General features: G+C 37.4%; 1 protein-coding gene across 2 annotated transcripts in view; it reads left to right on the forward strand.

The window, feature by feature from the left end:
• The window catches only part of LOC121321863 (cGMP-dependent protein kinase 1), a 168,897-nt gene that overhangs the window by 31,792 nt on the left and 112,472 nt on the right, over positions 1-24,633 (forward strand). For both annotated transcript variants that reach the window (XM_041261161.1, XM_041261160.1), the window contains exon 3: positions 21,470-21,583. In XM_041261161.1, coding sequence (XP_041117095.1) covers positions 21,470-21,583 — 114 coding nt within the window. The remainder of the gene's footprint in view (positions 1-21,469; positions 21,584-24,633) is intronic.

The raw sequence follows: 24,633 nt of genomic DNA on the forward strand, positions 1-24,633 counted from the left end.
ACAAAAACTTCTGGCTTTCCAGTCTATACCACTGCTATAAAACTTTCCTGACTATACCAGTGCTCCAGGCTTTTCTTGAAAAAGTCAGGTTATGGAAAGCATCAGTTCTCCTAGTGGCTCCCAAGTGGCTCAGGAGAATATGGTCTTCGACCCTGTACCAGCTGTTACACGGCCAGCCCTGGGAGATTCCACTTCGTTTGGATCTCCTCAGTCAGACGAAAAGCTCTCTTTGGCACCCAGAACTGGGCAGGTTCCAGCTATGGGTCTGGCCCCTGAAAGGGACCTCTGGCTAGCACTAGGGCTATCGGATGCGGTTGTGGGTATTGTGCAGAGCTCTAGGGCAGACTCCACTAGGTCTCTATATAACTATAAGTGGATGTATTTTCAAGCTTAGTGTCTGGCTGGGAACCATGACCCCATCACTTGTCCTATGTCAGTTATAATGCAGTTTCTGCAAGTCACCTTTCACCTTTAGCGGCTATCTCTGCTTGCCATGCCCCCATAGATTCTGTGTTTCCAGATGCGCATTTTTTGGCTACCCGTTTCCTTAAAGGCAGATGGCGATTACGCCCTCCTAGGAGGACTATTCTCCCCGAATGGAGCCTTAATATTGTACTAGAGGCTCTCACATTGAGATGCTACATGCTTAGGACAAGAGCTCTACGTCAATCTGGCCAGCTCTTCGTCTGTCACGAGACACGGACCCTAGAACAGCCCCTCTCTAATCAATGTCTGTCACACTGGATTGTGGACACAGTCTCTACTGCGTACAATGGTGCTGGCTTGCCCCCTCCAGGTAAGGTAGCACAGTCCACTAGAGGGTTGGCTACATCGTAGGCCCTTTTCAAAAGGTACCTCGATGTCTGACATCTGTACTGCGGCTAGCTGGGCTACGTGCTGGATACTTTCTCCAGGTTGTACCGTATTAATGTGGTAGACCCTGCCTTGCCTTCTGTAGGCACAAGGGTCCTTGAGGGTGTAAGTTCGCACTGTTAACTGCAAACTGAATGGCTTAAACATGAAACAGAACAGCAATAGCAAAGTATGAACAAATAATTGAAAACAAGACAGCTAAGAGATCGTGCATGATCAATGACACAGCATTGAAACTCTTCTAAGTAAACTAAAAAGATCCTTTCCTAATGCTAAGTATCTCTCATAACAACCTTTTACACAAGAAGTATTTTATTAATATCCAGTAAAATACAGTCGGCTAGCTGTGCACTTTATTAGCCTGACACAGAAACGTGATTACTTTAAAAGATCGGTCATATCAAAGAAATATTAAAGCACGACTGGCTGTTGCAGCTGCCCAGACCTACGCTGCAGCTTTCTGCAGTTTTGCCCTTTAATTAAATACAGTATGTAGCTGTTCAACATGAAATAAGTTCCACATCAAATATGTATTTCATGGCTTTCAAAGTGTGACATTCTCAATGGATTTATTAAAAAAAAAGGACAAAGGGATTTTCATGAATATTTAAAACGTTTACATGCAAATGTATTAGAAAAAAGATATTAAAACTGTGCTAGAGATGATGAGACAAGTGGTTTAATTAGCTGGTCTTGGAGGCTTTGTTTTAAAGGAATTGAAAGTGCTTAAAGGATAATGTGAGCATTTTGTTAAGCTGACAGTGCTTTGGTTAACATTCCTGTGCATGGGTTTTGGCCACTCTCTTGGATTCTCGACTGCGTTGACTCCTGTTTCCGATATTGTAGTAGGGATCTAGCTTCCCTGGAGTAAGGTGGTGAACAACACTTGTCTATGAAGCGTTAACTATAGTGTTTGAGATCCCTCCCACCCCCCCAAACTTTGTTGATTTCAATACAGCCAGTTAAATTGCAGTGACTGAAGTACTCCCTCTTGTTCCTGAAATATCACAAAATCATTATCACAGATGGCATGCTAATCAACAACAGATTAGCATCACAGCAGGAGAGAAGGTACTCACTTGTGTTTGAATTATGGTGGGTTTGTGATTGTGTTGGAATTTTCTTAGTTCAAACTGATCAATAGTGAGAAGGGAAACTTTCAGAGAAGAGAGAGGTTTGGCTAGGTAATTCCTTACAACCACTTGCAGCTGCACCCTAAGTGATATCTTAACTATCCAAAGCATTGGGTCAAAGTCCTTAAGTCCTTAAAGGTGGACTGATGTCACCTTTGCTTGTTCTTGTTTATCATGAAGCAGCTGTAAAATAATGTACAGAGGATGTATTTATGTGTATGATTTATAGGGTTCAGTTAGATATGTAAGGTGGCTTTCATTTCTTATATTTATGATATTGATTCATTATTGTCATTATCAAATATAATTAATTATTTTTTATAATTTAGACAAAAATGATTCATAATTGAACTTAAACAGTATTACATTTATTGATTGCAAGTCTCAATGCACACATGCATTAGAAGAGATTAACTAGACATGTTGATTCTAACTCCACTCAAGTTCCTCTACCCCACACTTCTTGCTCAAAGTCAAAAAACGTTTGTTGCCTTAGCAACCTACTTCCATTAATATCTTTCACAAAGACTGATTTCCTGTTATTTACGCTGTGAAGTTATAGTTCACAGTACAAAGACATTCTCTTATACAGTTCGGTTGGTGTACATGGTCATGTTAATATTTACCAGTATGATGCTTGTCTAGTTTGTACCAATCAAGTAGGTTTTGTGTGACAGTTTGCTTGATCTCTCTGTCACCCACATTTATGTTACTATAAAGACTGACTGTTTGGAAGAGAAGGGAATAGATTGTTTTACTCACAGCAAAACACAAATTATATATATAAAAAAAAAAAATTCACATCAGTGCAGGTTAATTGCAAAATCTGTTACAAAAAATTGACCAGTGGTTTATCAGACACAGAGAAGACTCTAAACCTGACAGAATGGTAATGTACTTTAATGAACTACACAGTGATGTTGTATAATATAATACAAGGCAGATCATGGTTTCAAATAGAAAAGAATGATCTTGGTCACACTGAACACATTTATTTTGTGTTGATTTGCTTGAATTTGAAAGATGGCTTTTGTTCTTTTTCACCAAAAAATATACTTCTATTCCTGGTCTATATTTTTGTATTGATTTGATGTGCTTAGACTGTCCACCAGTGACCTGAAATGCTTGGTTAAATACTGCTAGTGATGTCTGCTGCAGAGTGCAATTACTGTTCCTCTGAAGGGAGTTCTGTACTCTTATGACATTCTTCAAACCAGTCATGAATCAAAAAAAGTGCTGTATGTATTTTAGGGAATGCAGTTCGTGTTAGTGAGAAACGGTAGTCTGGGAATTTGTGTCTACTAGATTGACGGTGATGGTCCTGTTATTTTATAGTCAAGAGTGCATGTCCTAATAAAAAATATTATTGACGACAGAATGTCTTTTAGTTGTGTTTATGTTTTAGATAAACTTAACAAAATTCAAATACGGTGGAATTGCAAAATAAAGACTTAACTCTATGATAATATGAAAACAGTAATATTTCTATGCATATGGGGAGAACATCGTTAACTGACCCCATATTCAAGACAGGATCTTTACAGTTTAAAAAAAAAAAATAATAATTGATATCCCCGAGACACATGAGAATCACTTACAGAAATTCAGCAGTGTCAACAGTTGTTCTCCTACTTCATTTAATGGTCGCTTGTTAATTTCAAGAGATTACTACAATGATTTATTCATATGAACAATCCCAATAGCACATTGCTGCCTGTTGTTTCTTAATAAAAGCAATAAACCCTTGAACATATCAAACACAATTTTTGGATAATACTTGGATGGCTCTTTTATATACTGCTGTGGTTTAAATGAACAAACAAAAACGCTAATTTTACCTTATCTTATTAAACAAAAATGTAATTTGCAATGCACTTCTTTTAAATGTTTTTCTTTACTGTTGCATGCAACCACAGTGTGAGGTTATGGGGAACACTGCACAAGTTGTTTTTCCTCCTTGTGATAACTAGTGTATATAGTTCTAACATTCAGAGCCCATATCAATGCCTGCAAGAACTCAAATATGAAAGCTGACTTTGTCTGGAACCTTGTCACATTATTTAATGGAAGTTTAATGTGTTCTGCTCTGGCAGTCCGACTTTTTTTTTGGCAACTGGCTGCTTTTATATGTGGAGTCTTTTCCTGTGGCACTTTATCTCCATTTCTTTAACAAATAACTATCTATTGTCCAGTTGAGCTGTTTTCATTTTCTTAATTTGGGAGATGCAAAGTAGATAACTATTCAAGATAGTCATACCTTTACTTGTATACGGAATTGTTTGTACAGCTTTTTGGTATTGCTGTCTGAGACTAGGTGCTATTAAAGGATAACCAAGGCCCAATCCATGTATTAATGTACAAATGAGTATCCGGTTTGCGATATGAAACTCTAGGTTTCTCTGAACCATGTAATTCTAAGACTTCTTACATCTGAAAAATAATGTAAAGTAGATTTGTACGTATTAATAATAAATGAACTTCTGTCAAACCAAGCTCTGTGAGCTGCAAATGCCTTATTAAAAGAAATAAACAAATCTGAAGCTAGTGTCATTTAAATGGTGAGTAGTGTGAATTCGCTAAAAGTAAAACAACTAGTTTCTGATGAATTCTTATTATTTAGCTGTGAATGCGAGTGACAAATAAAATGCCAAATATTTCAACTGAGGGATAAATTGAGTCATTCAAAATAAAGATGATATCAAGAGAAGACTTCATTTTCAACCCTAAACCAACTAACACGTTTAAGAGTAGCTGTTTTCTGTGATCCATTATTCAAAATAAAATAAAGAAATAGATTATGCTGTATTTAAAAAAGCATGCAGATAACCGCATTAGATGATGCATTTACTAACAAAACTAATATTTAATTAATTATATTTAGATCTCTTATCATTTCTATCTACTGTACAGATCCCATAGAGTGCAGACATTGCACAGAAATCTCCCTTTTCTTTTCCAGGTTGGTTGTGGTGTTTGAAATTTAGTGTGTGAAGGGCCCCGAAAATGACACTAAATTGAAACACTCACTTCTGGAAATTCACCTGTCAGCTGGATTTAAAGGCAGGGTTATAATTTCAGTCTCCATAACTTGAGTTGACATCTCATACTGGGAAATCTAGTTTACTGAAATAAACATTTTTCAGTTATATTTTAATGCACAGAGCATGGCAACACTTTTTAAAGGGACTGTTGAATAAGAATGCTTGGAATCTCAGTTGCATCTTTATATATTTGCAGTCTATTTGGTTGCCTGATAAAACAAGTGTAGTTGTTTACATTATTATTATTAACAATACAATTACAATAATATATAATAATAATATAATAATAATAATAATAATAATAATAATAATAATAATAATAATAAAAACGTACCATTAAAAGAAGCATTATTATATAACATGAAGCAATTAGGGAAAATCTAAAATTAAGCTCCATGCCTTGTAGCAATCGAGTAAATGGCAGACAGTATCATTGCTTGCAATTACCTTGCGTTGTTATAATAGCTAACAGAGAGGGAACTTTAAGATAAACCTTCTAGGATCAGAAATGGTTCAAATAAACTAGCTGGAAAAGCCAACTGTACAGTACTGTTTATGATGTAATTGACTGGAATTTTTCAGAGCTTGACATGGTAGGTGATTGTCTATCAAAGTCAATGTCTTAGCTGGAGGAGGGAAAGATGATCATTAAACCGAAGAGAATAAAAACAGGAAAAACCAAGAGTTGGAAACTGAGGGATACAAATACTAAATACTAAAACATACAATATATACTCTCCAAAACTAAAATGTAACTTCTATACCTTATAGCAATGCCTCAATATAAATTCAAAATTGTCCTTACCTATTAACTATGTGGAAGTGTAGTTGTAGAATATAACGTAAAAGCAAGAGCTGTCTTCAAAGGCAGAGACTTCTGAATACAACCAAACAGCAGCCAGCTTTAACAGAGATCTTCAGAGCATGGACCACACAACTTGTAGTTAGCAAGTCGAGTGATTCTTGACTGAAGGCTTGCCTCAACTTTTTATAGAAGTTTTTCTCCGCTTCGTACATCACAAGACCCAATTAAATCTAATTATTTGGTTTTACAACCCTTATCTTTTAAGCGAATAATATATTTAAAAAGTGCCGGTAACTCGTTTAAAATTAATTGGATATGATCTCATGTTTCACCCTCATTTCATATCCAAAACATGTGAGGTGAACCAATGTTATTTTTCTCTGTACCATGGTGTTCCGTAAGAATACAAGTGACTACAAGTGTGTGTGTATATATATATATATATATATACTGAACAAAAATATAAATACCACATGCAACAATTCCAAAGATTTTACTGAGTTACAGTTCATATAAGGAAATCAGTCAATTGAAATAAATTCATTAGGCCCTAATCTATGGATTTCTCATGACTGGGAATACAGGAATGCATCTGTTGGTCACAGATACCTTAAAAAAAAAAGGTAGGGGCATGGATCAGAAAACCAGTCAGTATCTGGTGTGACCACCATTTGCCTCATGCAACGCAGCACATCTCTTTCGCATAGAGTTGATCAGGGTGTTGATTGTGGCCTGTGGAATGTTCAGTGGCAATGCAAATTTGCTGGATATTGGCGGGAACTGGAACACGCTGTCGTACACATCGATCCAGGGCATCCTAAACATGCTCAATGGGTGACATGTCTGGTGAGTATGCAGGCCATGGAAGAACTGGGACATTTTCAGCTTCCAGGAATTGTGTACAGATCCTTGCGACATGGGGCCGTGCATTATCATGCTGAAACATGAGGTGATGGCGGCGGATGAATGGCACGACAATGGGCCTCAGGATCTCGTCACGGTATCTCCGTGTATTCAAATTGCCATCGATAAATGCAATTGTGTTCGTTGTCCGTAGCTTATGCCTGCCCATACCATAACCCCACCGCCACCATGGGACACTGTGTTCACAACGTTGACATCAGCAAACCTTTCGCCCACATGACACCATACACGCTGTCTGCCATCTGCCCGGTACAGTTGAAACCGGGATTCATCCGTGAAGAGCACACTTCTGCAGCGTGCCAGTGGCCATCGAAGGTGAGCATTTGCCCACTGAAGTTGGTTACGACGCCAAGACCCTGGTGAGGACTACGAGCACGCTGATGAACTTCCCTGAGACGGTTTATGACCAGCTTCTTGATATGCCACACCTGTCAGGTGGATGGATTATCTTGGCAAAGGAGAAATGCTCACAAAATTTGTGCACAAAATTTGAGAGAAATAAGCTTTTTGTGCATATGGAAAATTACTGGGATCTTTTATTTCAGCTTACGAAACATGGGACCAACACTTGACATGTTGCGTTTATATTTTTGTTCAGTGTGTGTGTGTGTGTGTGTGTGTGTGTGTGTGTGTGTGTGTGTGTGTGTGTGTGTGTGTGTGTATATATAATTTAAAGGAAACAGCCAATTTGTTCAGGGCTGCTGCTGTGTGGAGAGCCCGCTTGAGAGTGTGCACATGTGTAGTGAGAAAAGGTACTGTGTGAACCTTTTATTGTTTTGTTTGTATTTATTTTGTGTTTTGTTACTGGTAAGCAGCTTAGCTGTCCAGCTTGTTAGTTTAGTGTTTTGTTTTTTAAAAGTTTAGTTAGTGCTCCAGTGTGAGTTAGGTTTTTGTTTCTGTTTTATTTCTTTTGTTATTGTAAATAAAAGTGCGCAACCGCATTAAATCTGCAGGTTCCTGTGTTGGGTCAGTGGTTTTTAAAGGGGCAACGAACCCGAGTGAGTGGATCTTGCGATGTATCAAACAAGCGAGAACAACACTGCTTAGTCAGCTGACTCCTCCCTACTTGCCTCCTGCTTTAGTGCAGGAAATACTAGTACACAAGGCCGTAACCATATAGGCAGAACAGGACTTTCTGGAGTTTCCAATCATCTTTATTGTTCATGGAAGTTTTACAGGAACGCTTTCATATGCCATCTGTAAACTCTTGGCAGTCTTTCTTAATCCTAGTGATGAGCGCTCACTTGAGACACACTAACAACATCATCATGCACAAAAATCAAGCAGAGTTGCCTTTTAATTACCCACATAAAATAAGCATTTCTAATTGTGTCTCAGCGGTGTCGTTCTCCCAGAGCTGCGGCTTTCTTAAAAAGATAATTCAGAAGTACCGGTGCAGGACTGTGTGAAGATTGCAAAGCAGAACTATTTCTTTAGCATTGGTTCAAGGAGAAAGTGAAGAAATACAGATAATTAGTGTTGGGACAAATATCTCAATATTCAAATTTTTTGACATGTATGAAAACTTTATGCTCGCTACAAATGACAAAAATAACTTGCACTTTTTTACTGTCTCACCAGAATTTGTGTGACAGTTTCAAAAAATGGCAAAGAAAAAGAGCTCTTTGTGATATTTGAGATTTGTGTTTATATATATATATATATATATATATATATATATATATATATATATATATATATATATATATATAAAAAACAAAATCAACACAGCAGCTCTTGAGCCTATTTAAAAGTTTTAGACAGCAAAAAGTAAATAAGCCAGATTATGCATGCACACACATGATCTCTATGGAAAGCCATCTGGAACCAAAAACATGTTGTGCTGCTTTAGAGCAAACCAGAATCTCATGAGACAGAAAAAAGGTAGTAATGTCATTCTGAAATGCCTCACTTAAATAATACCCAAGTTCCTGAAAATGTTGTGCAGTGATTTTTATATAGAGTGTATATCAAGGCTTGAAGTTAACTTATATTTGGTAGCATTTTGCTACCCAAAACACACACACACAGAGCTAACTAATGTCACTGTTTAATAAAATGAAACCAGGGTATTTAAAAAAAAAAAAAAAACCTTTGACATCCCTTATTCTATTACTTCTTCAAAATTGTACAGCATTCAAAAATGCAGTGAAAAGGCGAGGTGTGAGCATACATATTTATGAACAAACCGGTTAGTATAACACATTGAGTGAATCTTTTAAATGCAGCAGCACCATGCTGGAATTAGCTTTCATGTCAAAACAGCTCAATTGTGGTTGTAACCTGCATATTCATGATGTGGGCGTAAAACCTGGTCATCAGTCTCTGAAAGGCAGGGGCCGCACCATGTAGCCCAAACGGCATGGTTTTGAAATGAAACAGACCCTCTTGTGTTGAAAATGCGGTTTTCTCTCTAGAACGGTGGGTTAAGTGTATCTGTCAGGTCCAGAGTCGAGATAAACTTTGTGATAACCAATTGTTCCCCCATCGAAATGTTTTTAGTGCTAGGGGTCTCTGGACAGGGGCCTAAGTCATCCTCTATATTGCCTGGGGCTATAAATAAGGCCTCCCTTGCCTTCCAGGGCTTTAATAAATTTACATGATAAATTTCAAGTTCATTACGGCGATCGGGCTGTCTAATTTCATAATTCACCTTTCCTATAGCCCGAATCACTTCATATTCCATTTAGCACATAATTTCGATTCTGAGGAGGGAAGCATTACCTTGTCTCCTGGTCTAAAGTTTGAATTAGTGTGTGTTTTTATTGTAATGCTGCTGTACAAAACACATTTTCTCCATGTTTCCAGTAAAAAGGCTAAAGATAATTATAGAGCAGGTAGTGACATATAGAATAGGGTGTTATTTTATATATATATTAGGGGTGGGCACCAATATTGATATTTTGAATGATATCGATAATAATTTTCATATTGCGATATCATGGGATTAAAAAAAATCATGTACACTTGCAGAGACATTCTTTTTATTGCTAATCCTGCTAAAAATACAAACGTAGTATAATCAATTTGATTTTATATTAAGATACAACAAACCCTATTGTGGCGGAGTGTCCCGCCCCTTTGTTTATTATTGTTTTGATTTATATATTAATGTGACGGCGAAAGCCGTTCGATATTATTATTTATTATTATTACGTAATTATGTATTGTTTGGCCGGATGAGCGAGACGCCGTCCAGGCAGGTTATTGTTTTTATTTAAGAAAACCTTATAAGGATGCGTGACTGATCAGCTACTGATTATTTAACTAGCTGACAGTCATGCATCCTTATTTAATCTCGTGCAGACTGTAAAGTAAGGTAATTTAATTAACAGCTAGTTAACCCCTGGGCCAGAATATAAAAGCCGGCAGCTGTCTGCACTCAAGGTGGAGTGTAAGAGTGAGGAGAGACGTAAGTCTGTGCGAGGGGATTTAAAACTAAATTGCTATACGTGTTGGCTAAAACCCAGCACAATACTTGTTTGTTTTGTTCACTGCGGTTTTGTTTATTATTTGTTTATTGTTTTGCCCAACACACTCGTTGTTTTGTGTGTGTTTGGTTTTGTTTATAACTTTTATTTTCTGTTAATCATTTAATGAATATACTGAGCGCCACGGCTCAGTTTTCACCCGCCAACAAAAGCGTGTTTTGGTTTCTGTGTTCTTCTGGGTCTGACGTCACCACTAGTGTCATCCTGTTTTCACCCATACATACCAATCATTGTTAGTCTCGTAGGCAAACACCACACATTGAAAGTATTATTTAACCATTTTATTCCATTGATTGGCGTTTTTCTTTTTATAAGAGCCCGACTAACAAATGTATTTAAAACATTCATTAGCTATGGCTTCAGAGTGACATCCCAAACCAGTTTCCTGCTTGCCCGGCTGCTCAGTTTTGCAGGGCAACCTGATCTGGGTAGTGTCAGGGTGGTATGATGCAGCTATCAGTTCTTAATGATAGACTTCACTGTGCTGAGTGGGATAACACTATGTCTTTTTGTTCCTGGGTAGTAAGTGTTATTTCCTAATTGCTTATGCCTCAAAAGTATAGAAAATGGCTATTATTCCCCACAAACTTTGCTTTTGTGACCAGGACAGTGATATTTCAAAATATCACTATTTCCAATGGGAAAACGGGCAAATGTGTGTCTTTTTGTTCACATAAAGTCAGAAAAAAACAACATATGAATCCAAATTAACATATATTTATACTAAAGTAATACAAAAATGACTACAAAAGATTTAGAAGTGAGTAGTTTTTTGAGATTTACGATTATACTTTACAGTAGCTGAGGAGCACATTGTGCAAACTGAAGCCTGGGGTGAAAAAACTGATAATGTACTAATCCACCTGCTTCAAAAACAGACACAGCTGGAAGCGAAGCTGACGGACCAAGAAAGGAGATTGAAAAGACAGATCCTGAGAATATGTGGTGTACCTGAAGAATTTGAAGGAGACTCGATGACATTACTTGTCGACAAGCTCATTCAAAAAGAACTCGACCTACCCCAAAGCTTAGATCTAGAAATTGAAAGGGCTCACTGATCCTTTGGCCTTAAACTTGTGGATCTCTGATCCAGACCCAGATCTATAGTGATCACATTTCTGAGATACAAAACCAAAGAAGAAATCCTGGTGAAAGCATGAAAAAAAGGAAAAGGAAATCTTTTCTGGAAAGAAAAGGATATATTTTTACCCTGATTATGCACCCGAAGTTCTACAGAAATGGATGGAATACAAAGAAATTAAGAAATTACTAAAGGAGAACAAAATCAAATTCCAGACGTCGTTTCCAGCAAAGCTAAGGGTCTTCTTTGAATTTGGCGTGCAACTGCACTCGTCACCGGACGATGCGATAAAGGAGCTATCAGACAGCGCCCTCAATAAACCTGAAACAACGATGGACATGATCAGACACAATGCATGGCAGATGGCACGGGGTCAGAGAGGGAAACACCAGGGACAAAAACCAACAAACGACGAGAACAAAACAGCACTCCGGGCTTTTCATCGCCGAACTCCACCCGAAGACTGATATACATGCCTGAACACTAGTTGGACACCAAAAAACTAAAAACCAAAAAAAAAAAAAAAAAAACAAACCAAAAAAATTCTCAACAGTATAATTGAGGGAGTTCACAAGTTACTGGTGAGATTGCTCCTATACAGCATTTCTTTAATATTTCCAATACTATGTCATAATTCAAATGTTGTGCTAAAATGGATCATTGGTCTACATAGGGATTTACTGTTGCTTGTTATATGTAAACCTTGCAGGGAGTATGAGCATGTAATATATATTTTGACGCAGGTTTAGAAATTAAGTTGGCTCTCTTTCTGAATACTATCCTTTAATTCGACAAGTAAACTAATCTTATTTCATATAACAGTATAAGCAGCAATTTGAATTCCCTGTAAGGGTTTCTGGAATTCAAGATGATAGTTTAGTAAATCAGTGACTGGTACCAGTGACAATAATTTCACAATACTGCACTGATATTTTTCTTTTTTTTTTTTTGATAAACGTTCATGCCATTTAGAGCATTCTTCTCTTACAAAGCGGGAGAGGATTTCCCCTAGATACAGAGGATTTGTGCTGGGTCACAAGATGTCGGTAAGATTTTGGACCCCCTCTTTAAAGTCCATAAAGAAAAGTTGTAGTTTATGTTATTTATGTTTTCGTTCTACGTGCCGGTATTTTGAGAGAGAGAGAGAAGCAATGGTAAACTTGCTAAAGAGAAGGAAAGGTTTATATATTAGATGTCAACATAGTTTTTGAAAAATAATTAAATGTTTTATTCTAGGTATATCAAAGTAATATATTTTGATGTGAATGGTTTAAACAACTTTTTAAAAAGGTAAGATATATATATATAAGATCCTGACAAGGGTTAAAAGAGACAGGGCCCATGTCGTATTCCCCCAGGAGACTCATCTTTCTGACTGAACATGAAAAACTGACACGTATGAGATTTCAGAAAACATTTCTACTCTTCTACTCTTCTCATGTATCTGGGCATAGATGTGGTGTTGCCATTTTAATACCCAATAATAGTAATTTTGAATACCTGTCACAGATTAAAGATAAGAAAGGTAGATTTATTCTAGTCAAAGGGAGAATACAAGATACCCCAGTTACTTTACTTAATATTTATGCACCTCCAGGAAGTGACAGAATTTTTTTTTTTTAAATCTTTGAGTTGATATCCCTGGAAACAGTGGGAGTGCTGGTCTGTGGAGGGGATTTAAATCTTTACATGAATCCCAATCTGGATACCGCTAAAAAATATTCAAAACCCCCTAAACCCTTAATAAAATATGTTAATAGTGCGATGGAGAAATTAGACATCTTGGATGTATGGAGGGATATGGAGTAAGATAAAGGAATGTGAAATCGGAAAAACTGAGTTATTCAAACGTGCACCAGTTTATTTGACTTTGGATTTAAACTTAAAGAAACAGAAAACTATGAAGAATGAACTCTGGCATTCTAAATGACAACAAGGGCAAAGAACAAATCAAACGAGAAATCAAACTATTTCTACAAAATAATGATATGGGTGTTGCATCCCCTGTAATACTGTGGGATACAGCTAAAGAGGTGCTCAGAGCATTAACTCATATAGGAAAAAATTAAGAGGCCAAAATGATTGAATAACAATCTGAATTAAAATTTTTAGAACAAAAATTAGAGCAGAAATAAATAATCTACACTCTTGAGGTGGAGAAAACTAAATTATAAAACAAAAATATTATGAATTTGGAATCAATGAGAATATTAGTAAGATAGGTATGTAAACAACCAGGGTTACAATTCATAAACTACAAGACCCAAAAACCAAGTGGATATGCTGCAAATTGGAGGAAATCCAAACAGCCTTTGTGGAATATTACAAAACTCTATATACACAGCCTGAGAAACAAAATGGACAAGATGCTGCTTCTTTATTAAATTCTCTAAATTTGCATAATTTAAATATGGAACAAAACAGCAATTTGACAAGAGCAATAACTGTTGAGGAAGTTAATAGTGCTATATCAAATCTTAAATATAATAGATCTCCTGGGGCTGATGACTTCCCCAGTGAATTTTATAAGATGTTTAGAGACCAAGTAGCACTGATGCTGCTGTCCCCTTTCAACTGGTTGTGGGAAAGGGGAGAGCTTCAGCCTTCCTGGAAGGAAGCTATTATTTATGTCATTCCAAAGGAAGGAAAAGACCAGACTAAATGCAGATCTTTTCGTCCAGTTTCCGTTCTCTGCATGGACTATAAGATTTATGCTTCAGTTATGGCCAAGAGATTAGAGGAAATTCTACCTCAATCTATAAATCTAGATCAAACAGGTTTTATTTTAAATAGACAAACACAAGATAACATCAGGTGTACACTACATATAATGAATCATATCCAAACAAAAAAGATAAGTGTGGTTGTAGCAGTGCGGTAGGAAATCCCTGCTATTTAAAGTGTGTTTATATGTGGAGGACGAGCGTGGTGCCATCCACCACGTTATTGTTTTGTTTTTATTTTGTATTTGTGTATTTTAGAACACGGTTTCCCCCTCCGCCCCTGTGTTATATTGTATTTGTTTGTTTTATGATTTATTGTATATATGACGGTGAAAAGCCGTGTGTTTTGTTTTTTTAAAAAAACTTGTGGTAATGTGTGGCTATCAGCTAGTGCATTGTTAAACTAGCAGGCAGGGTATCGTTACGTATGAACCCCGCTTTTCACACTAAGGTGCTAATGGTTTTCCAGTTAAACCATTCAGAACTAGAGGCTTAAACTAGAGGCTTTCTGTCCCCCTCCTTTTTATTTGGAGGAGGATTGGAGACTAAACTCCCTCTGCACAGTTCGAGCATTGAGATGTTATGTTGGCAGAATGAGATTGCTGCGTCTGTCTAACCAGCACTTTGTCTGTAATGGTGTTAGGACCCTGGGTCAGGCCTTCTCAAAGCAGCTGCTGTCTCACAGGATTGTAGACAGAGTTTTGACTGCATATACTAATGCCTTCCTACCCCCACCTGGGCGGATGGCTGCGTACTCTACCAGGGGAGTGGCTACATTATGGGCCCTCTTTAGAGGAGCCTCATTGATTGATTGACATATGTACTGCGGCTAGCTGGGCTGCTCCGCATACTTTCACCAGGTTCTGTCGACTTAATGTGGTAGATCCCTCTATGCCTTCTTTAAGCACAAGGGTCCTTGAGGTTGCCTGTACGCGCCTCTATAACTGTGGTTTTGCGGTCTCGAGATGTCCCTTGTCTGCTGTCTTCACTCGTGCTCACTTGTGACTGCTTTTGTATACTTTTCCCAAAAGTGTTGTTGGTGGTCATATTCGAATTGAAAAGAACGTTAGGTTACGGATGTAACCCTGGTTCCCTGAAAGAGAAGACAACCACCAACCTGCAAAGGGTCACATCAGATGCTTTTGCGGATTAGATGCCAAAGAGGAAGTGAGCTCCTTGGAGTGACTGTTTGAACCCTCTAGAGGTGGGACTGCGGATATCACTCCCCGGAGGGACCTATCGGCAGCTCCGACATAAAATGCTCAGTGAATACCTGACGTGTGGCAGGCATATCCTTGTATTGTTGGTGGTCTTCTTCTCTTTCAGGGAATCGTTTTGAGTGTAGCACTGTTATTGAAGTATAGTAAAAACATTTAACTAACTCTTGATGGGAACAAGGTGATTAAAAACATTCCTTATGCAGTTTTTTTATGTAAGGATTAATGAGATAGGCATTTCTGTGTGTTATTTATTTAAATGTGGTTATAACAGTGTTATTATCCACAGGAGGAAATTTGTCCTTCCACATTTTTAGTCCTCATTCAAAATGTTGATCTATTTGCACTGTTTAGCCTGTTTTCATTTTATCTGCAAATTAAAGGCAAATTGCCCCTCCATGGTAGATGTATTAGATCGGCTATTTATAGGAGGCAGTGTGGTCCAGTGGTTCAAGTCCAGGGCTCGTAATGAGAAGGTTCAAAGCCCACCTGTGCAACTGACTGACTCACTGTGTGACCCTAAGCAAGTCACTTAACCTGCTTGCGCTCCACCTGCGGATGAGATGTTAAGTTAATGTCCTATTGTAAGTGACTCAGCATATAATGCACAGTTTACAGCCTACCTCTGGAAAGCGCTTTGTGATGGTGGTCCACTAGGAAAGGTGTTTTAATTTTGTATTTACAGATGTTGCAGAGGAGATGTATGTTGCTTGTTGTAAAACTAAAGGGCTTGTCGAGGTTTATTGTTGAGAATATGCTAAGATATATATATATATATATATATATATATATATATATATATATATATATATATATATATATATATATATATATTATTGCAACAGCTTTTGTATAAAACTAGGTTTGTCTGTTTTGGTAGTACGTCATCATGTCTCTGTTACTGCAGATTAATTGTATAGGGTTATTCATGATGTCTAAGTTACACGGAGTGGAGAAGCACATGTTTTTGTTTCTTTAAAAATTAGAAATTAGATAATATATAATAGAGAAAATAGTGTTTCATATTCTTTCCTTAAAAAAAAAAAAATTTAACAAGCTTTTCAAAGCGCCTGGAGATGCATCTATTGAGTGCCAATGTATCTCGTATGAGAGGCTAACTTCCTTGCAGCTCTTTTTTAATTAGTGCCTGTGTTACTCAGTTGTAGCTCTCGTTCCAGCAACCGTAGTGGATAAAAAAAAAAAAAAATCTTTTAAAAATAAATCAGAGTTAATTCCTTTGCAAATCCATCAAACAAACAAAAATCGTGTTCTGACTAAAGGGTTTCACTGCAGAAGTCTGTACTGCTGTTAATTTTGCATGCTAAAACATGTAGTAAGGATGTTTAAAGCTTGGGAGTGATGATTGTAGTATTATACTGTATCTCTGGATTAATCTGTTGTACACACAACGTGCTCACTGTGGCATTTCTAATGGGGAGCAAAAATAAACCCAAAAACAATCAGCTACCTAAGACAACTGTCCTTACTTAACAGCTCAAAAGCCTTTTGTTAAAATATTAATACCATATGATCTCCAAGATGCATCAGCTCAATCACTGTGGCAATTGGAGGGATTTACCAATAAGGAGGATTAATTTCCTTCTTCACAACTGGCAAGCCACTTTCTCCTGCTGCTCTGTGATAAGGGAATTAAACTTTGCTTGGGAGATGTGTGAATTCTATGACAATAAATTGTGTCACTATGTTTTTGCTGATCTTGGGTTCAGTTATAATTCATGGTGCTTTTCCATTATGTGAGTATGAGGGGCATATTGAGTAATTGATTTGATTATTGATAATCTACTATATGAACTGAGCTACAATACCTCCATGGACACATGAGACACCGCAGACTGTTCCATTCGCATTAGACATGTGGTGTATTCTTTTACAATTCTAGATAAAGATGAAGGCTCTGAGAAAACTTACAAAGGATCACGACGAGATAAAGAGCACAGCTTTTAGTGTTTGATAAACGTCATGTTTAAACAAAGGATTGTCAAATATCGTTTTTACAATATTGACTTTACATTTGTATTGTTTGCAGTGTCGTTCTCAGTATGTTTTTTCATTGAAATTAATTTGTGATGAGTTACTGGTAATATTTACTGAATATTGACAAGCATTTATCAAAAGCACGGCATCTGGAAGTGAGCCTAGAGTTATGGTTTAATTTTTAATTCCACGATGGTGTAGTGCTGTGGAACCGGATATCTTTAATATTCTAGGTGCCATGGATTTGTTGCAATAGAAAGAAAGCAAGGAAGAGCCACTTTGATTATTTATTTTTAATTTTTTTGTATTGTAGTGGATCTGTAGGACTATCTCTTTATCATTTACATGGTTTCTTAGAAATGAGGCTGATGTGTGGAAGGGTGGGTGAAGGGAACATCACAACTCACAAAAGGCAAACCTCAAGAACTTTTCTTTCCCCAGCTTAACTGTGATTTGAACTGGAAAGAGTTTCATCCACGGCTGTTAAATTAGTGGTAACCTGTCCAGCAGCAGAACATGGTTAATCTTTTATTTATTTTTTTCTAATTTGTTTATGTAGTTTCTTGCATCTGTACATATTCTGCTATCTGAACAATTATGCTAAAATATAGCTAGCAGGCAAAAGTGTTGCATATCTTGGTGAAAAGATACATAAGCATCCCCATGGGGGAGCTTGTATGAGTTTGCGAATGTGCCATTGCAGGCACGGCTGCCAGCAACACTTATATAAATGCTAACCCTTTAGAAGGCAACTTCATATTTTCAGTGCTGTGGTAGTTTCTCATTCAAAAATCTAAAGGCATCCTTCACATTGACATGTGATCTAAGATGGCCATCATTGAGGTCATATGATATTTGTTTTCCGCATGATAAAGACCTATTGCTTTGAGATATTGACTTCATACTCAGCACAAAGCTGTACTCTATTATTCTCTCGGTGGCTTTTCTTCCTTTTGTGTCAGTTACATTGTAAAACTGCCGCTGCCACAGTCTCAAGTCCTTATACTATATATCAGAATCCATTTGACTTCATATTTGTTGGGTTATATAAACCATGCCTGCTAAATGTGTTGCTGGCCATGACGTTGATATCTGACCTAACATGGGTGTCGTATTGAGGTCATGTGACTTTAATTTTCTGCTGGTAGAGATGTTATTAGTTAAGTTCCATTAGTGGTGTTTTCCAGGAAAAATGAACATTTTCACTATTGTATAGTTTTACTCATTTTACTTCATTTTTACAAACCATTTGGTCTTATATGAAATACCCCTTTTTATTACACCCCCATAATAAATGCTTTGTTTTTGTTCTCATTTCTAGTGTGCAATTTTTACTGACGCATCCTGTGATTAGAACATTATATCCCAGTGCTGTGATTTCGGGTCACCAGAGGTGCACAGGCTTTCCATAAAAAAAAAAAAAAAAAAAAAGAATGGATTGTTTAGTGCAGTTTGTTCATCTGGCAACAAGTTCCCATACACATTTAAACTTTTAATTTCTCCCAGGCAGTTAATGGAGGATATATTTTCCATATGAATGGATTCTGGCCTTTGATTGCTTTGGCTATTGAAGTCTATTTACTGAAATCTCATCATTCAGAGAATTTGCAAAACCTTGATATATATATATATCTCAAGGATAGAAACCAGAGTGATTGAAAATATTGTGCGGCAAATCTCCATCTAGACCAATCAACTGAAGTGTTGTTGTGTGACATTATCTGCACTATGTACAGTGAGAGATAGCAAACGAAAGACTGATTTTCGAGGTGCAAAAATGCCCATAACAGCGCTACGACATCACCCTGCCGTACTACAATTCCCAGAAGACTCTGCGAAGTTCACAAAAGCGTCTCTTACCTGGAACTCGGACACACGAAGCAGTCAGAGTGGGGTTCACCACAGATTTTCTGATTGCGGAAGACTATAGTTTTTTTTCACTGTTCCCATACTGCTCCATCATAACTAGACTGGTAAATACGATAAGTAAAACCTCCATGCAATAAAAGCGTGTTTCCACAAGCATTTTTTATGAAGCTGGGCTGCATATTGAGTTTAACTTTATATTGTCGTCCTTGCTTCTTTGCCCTGTCATCTCCATACTGAACCCACTGTTTTCTTTCTAGCATGACACTTTTATCCAGAGCGAGTTCGCTTTTGTTGTTTGAAATTAAAATGCTGTAGTCAGATAATTCCCCTTTATGTAATTTGCTTGGCATGCAGTTTTTATTATTATTATTATTATTATTATTATTATTATTATTATTATTATTATTATTTTAATTGTGCATTCATATCTTTATTTGAGTGAGTCTTCCACCCTCAAGGTCTCAGCGTATATATTGCAATTGGCCGATATTCACAGTTGTTTGTCAAAAGTTCCCAACATATGCTTCTGTTACACATTAAATGGTGATTTTTGGTTTCTTTGAAAATATATTTATTCAGGGTTACAAGAGCACAACACAAACAAAGCAGTACGTAACTGTAACACGCTGAACTGACATTTTTTTTTTGTTTTGGAACTTTTTATTTTATTTTAGAAAACAGAAGAATCTACATGTATTTACCATAAATAAATATGGGTGTTTATTACTATATACATGCATTCAACATTAATTTTAAGGTGTTACACTTCCATAAATTAAGGTTTGTAAACTTTGGACGACCACTGAATGCACAGACACACATGGTATAAAGCTATTCTCTAGCAGCTTACAGGGTTACATTTTTAGGTACCCCGCCAAACGAATTGTGGCGGCGGTGGACAAAAGAAACAAACCAAAGACAGTTTTGCGGCCAAAATAGCGGTAACAGCAATGACTGTTTATTTCTTCCTTGAGAAATTGACGGTCTGAGAAATGGGATGGGGGTTTGCTAGAGAGAAAACATATGCACATCCACGGTCTTTCGAGGTGCAGGGTAGAAAGATTTTAAAGTTAAACAAACATAGTACCTGCACACTTATGTATTATGCTCCAAAGTGTTTATGTTTTTTATTATACCCAAAATCAACATTTCAATCTGCAAGAGATCTTCATTAAACCTGGTATGCAACTGCTTTACAATTGTGCAATACGAGTTTCACTGACACTGCTAAGTCATATTAAAGCCTGCACACTGTGGGGTTGGGGGGCAGTGTTCCTGATAAGTGATGTGTTTGTGAACTTTGCAGAGTCTTGTGGGAATTGAGTTGTAGTTCGGCGCTGTGATGTCATTGCGCTGTTATGGGCAGTCGCTGTGATGGTCGGCGCTGTAATTTCTGGCGCGGTGATGTCATAGCGCTGTTATGGGCAGTCGCTGTGATGGTCGGCGCTGTAATTTCTGGCGCGGTGATGTCATAGCGCTGTTATGGGCAGTCGCTGTGATGGTCGGCGCTGTAATTTCTGGCACGGTGATGTCATAGCGCTGTTATGGGCAGTCCCAGATTACTAGTACCTCAGTTTAATAATAACCAAAATGTGTGGATTAAAATACAAAGACACTTGCGCTAGTTTAAAAAAGAAGAATACATGAAACAATGGCAGAAAGAGTAAGTGAATGTTTAAAAGTCATGTGGTGTTTGGTAACAACTAATCAGTGGATCTTAATGGTGTTATTGTCTTGTAAATAATTAAAATAACACTATCCTAGGTATTTTGCAAATGTACAGACCAAAATACACTAGACTCAACTTATGTTGCTTTTCACAACCGTGGTACTTCAGTGGAGATACAGACCCCAATGTACAGTATACTATAGTTCTTTCCTCTCAAAAGCTCCTTGTCTAAATCCTGCAGTCCTTCAGTAGATTACAGTGTGCGAAAAAGCCCATATCATCCTCTTTACCAGTACCTAGCAATATGGATATGTCAGGTGTTGACAGCAACATATTCACTATCCTTTTCTACAATCAGCCTTGAGTAGCTGGGTGTTCAGCAGTGCTTACAATTAGGCAAATGTTTAAATGAGAAGTATTTCATGTTGTCGTATAGCTAATAACCGCATAGCCATATATCTAATGATTCAATGAGTGTTTAATGTTATGGACAAACTAAAGTTAGGGTAATAATTAAAAGCTACATAACAATGCATGTTATACCTCATTCTTTCATTTAAGCATAAGATTTATGTATATTAAAAAAAAGAATGTCAGACTGATGAGGTTAATGTTTACCATTGTTGATTTGTTTTATTTGTTTTTCAGATGGCAAGGTTGAAGTGACCAAAGAAAGTATGAAGCTGTGCACTATGGGACCAGGCAAGGTGTTTGGGGAGCTGGCTATCCTTTACAACTGCACTAGGACTGCGACAGTAAAAAGTAAGTTTTAACAAAGATGGTGCTACCATGGATTAACGAGTCCTGGTTTATCTAAAGACACACAGCACCAAAGGTCATTTAAGAGCTTTTTGTCAGTAACATTATTATTTTGTATAGTTTGCAGCTTGGCATAGTGGTTGTATTTCCATATCAACACTGACTTGAGCTAGATGCTGATGCCAGTGCATCTTATCTTGTCATGATTTACAATTCAAGTGATTATGTTAATTTGTTGGCAGTGACACACATTTCTCCACCCCATATTACCTGCCCATACTACAGTTAATGTTGTCTGTGCTTTCACTGAAACCTGGTCATGAATATGAATATGTGGGCTTTATTGCTATTACTATGCAAATATGCTGTATGTTTGGGGTAAAAAATGTACAGTAGAAAGGTGCCAGGTTTTCTACCTTAATTTTGTGGTTGGCTGAGCTGGCAGCCATACATAATAGACATTTCTATTCACGGAAGCACAAGCAAATTGTTGGGGTTAGCAGCTGCTGGTTTGTGAAGTTCACCTTGGAAAATCTTCATGTGCTGCAATTGCTTCAATTGTTTTTCGATCTTTCAAAAGAACTGAATTTTGAAACTTAGTGCTCAATTAAAGGTTTTAACTACTGTAGAGTTTCTCCATCTGGAGTGTAAGAGAGATTCTTTAAAATAACAGATTTAATTATCTTCGTGAATGATGCATGGTATCCAAAGCAAAACAGAGCAGGGCTTTGTAAAACCTTTGGAATTGTAGATTGCCTTAGTTAAATGCCACAATTAAAATAATGACTGTTTAAATAGGAGCTTTAATTACACAGGCATTTAATTCATAAAGACAGTTTCTTTCTAATGTAGGAATGAATATAATAATGGCAGCTAATTTGCCAAACTAACGTAATTACAGGTTCCCTTGAAGAATCTCAAACAGACACTGCAGATACCAAATAGAATGATAAATGTGGTTCACGAGAAAAGATATTGGTGTATTTATTTATTAAACATTACTCTAATCCCTGCATTTCATGCATTTAAATTACAAAGCTTTAATATGTTCTATGAAATGGCAGACAAGTACATTGAAAAAACTAATCAAAACAGATTGCTATCTGTCTTTATTAGATCTTATTGAAATTCATAGAAGACACTATGGTTAGATATCAGGGGGTTATATACTGGGAAAACATACCAAGTAAATGGATCATGTTCTATATTGTTAATTCAAGTCCTGGCTGTTGTCAGTCATTACTGTAGTACAGTGTGAAAAAATGCTGTAAAGTAAGAATGCTTTCAAAAATAGACATGTTGGTAGTTTATATTTATCAATTAACTAAATGTAAAGTGAGTGAACAGAAGAAAAATCTAAATCAAATCCATATTTGGTGTGATCACCCTTTGCCTTCAAAACAGCATCAGTTCTTTTAGGTACACTTGCACAAAGTCCGGGATTTTGTAGGCATATAGTCAGGTGTATGATTAAACAATTATACCAAACAGGTGCTAATGATCATCAATTCAATATGTAGGTTGAAACACAGTCATTAACTGAAACAGAAACAGCTGTGTAGGAGGAATGAAACTGGGTGAGGAACAGCCAAACTCAGCTAAGAAGGTGAGGTTGCTGAAGACAGTTTACTGTCAAAAGTTATACACCATGGCAAGACTGAACACAGCAACAACACAAGGTAGTTATACTGCTTCAGCAAGGTCTCTCCCAGGCAGAAATTTCAAGGCAGACAGGGGTTTCCAGATGTGCTGTCCAAGCTCTTTTGAAGAAGCACAAAGAAACGGGCAACATTGAGGACCGTAGACGCAGTGGTCGGCCATGGAAACTTCCTGCAGCAGATGAAAGACACGTCATGCTTACTTCCCTTCACAATCGGTAGATGTCCAGCTCAGCTCAGAATTGGCAGAAAACAGTGGGACCTTGGTAAACCCATCTACTGTCTGGAGAAGTCTGGTCAGAAGTGGCCTTCATGGAAGACTTGCGGCCAAAAAGCCATACCTCCGACGTGGAAACAATGCCAAGTGACTCAATTATGCACGAAAACACAGGAACTGGGGTGCAGAAAAATGTCAGCAGGTGCTCTGGACTGATGAGTCAAAATTTGAAATATTTGGCTGTAGCAGAAGGCAATTTGTTTGCCGAAGGGCTGGAGAGCGGTACACGAATGAGTGTCTGCAGGCAACAGTGAAGCATGGTGGAGGTTCCTTGCAAGTTTGGGGCTGCATTTCTGCAAATGGAGTTGGGGATTTGGTCAGAATTAATGGTCTCCTCAATGCTGAGAAGTACAGGCAGATACTTATCCATCATGCAATACCATCAGGGAGGCATCTGACTGGCCCCAAATTTATTCTGCAGCATGACAACGATCCCAAACATACAGCGAAAGTCATTAAGAACTATCTTCAGCGTAAAGAAGAACAAGGAGTCCTGGAAGTGGTGGTATGGCCCCCACAGAGCCCTGATCTCAACATCAGTTATTCTGTCTCGGATTACATGAAGAAAGAGAAGCAACTGAGGCTGCCTAAATCCACAGCAGAACTGTGGCTAGTTCTCCAAGATGTTTGGGCCAACATATCTGCCGAGTTCCTTCAAAAACTGTGTGCAGGTGTACCTAGAAGAATTGATGCTGTTTTGAAGGCAAAGGGTGGTCACACCAAATATTGATTTGATGTAGATTTTTCTTCTGTTCACTCACTTTGCACTTTGTTAATTGATAAATATAAACTATTAACATGTCTATTTTTGAAAGCATTCTTACTTTACAGCATTTTTTCACACCTGCCTAAAACATTTCAGGTTGTAGCTAAGATTGTGAATCTCAATATTAATGAGTAATGCATATGACGCTGCATATTCAGTCACCATTAATATAGTAATCTATATTGTGACTAATGTACTCCTCCTTGTTTGCTGCATTTACACATGATACAACATGATTGCTTCTTTCCACAGTAATCGACTGCACTGTCAACACACACCTTTATTGTATCTTATGCAATAAGTATAGTACCAACGGTGTTGCAAAAAATAAGATGGCCATATTTACATTTGC

Source organism: Polyodon spathula, chromosome 10, assembly GCF_017654505.1.
Source record: "Polyodon spathula isolate WHYD16114869_AA chromosome 10, ASM1765450v1, whole genome shotgun sequence".
NCBI lineage: Eukaryota > Metazoa > Chordata > Actinopteri > Acipenseriformes > Polyodontidae > Polyodon > Polyodon spathula.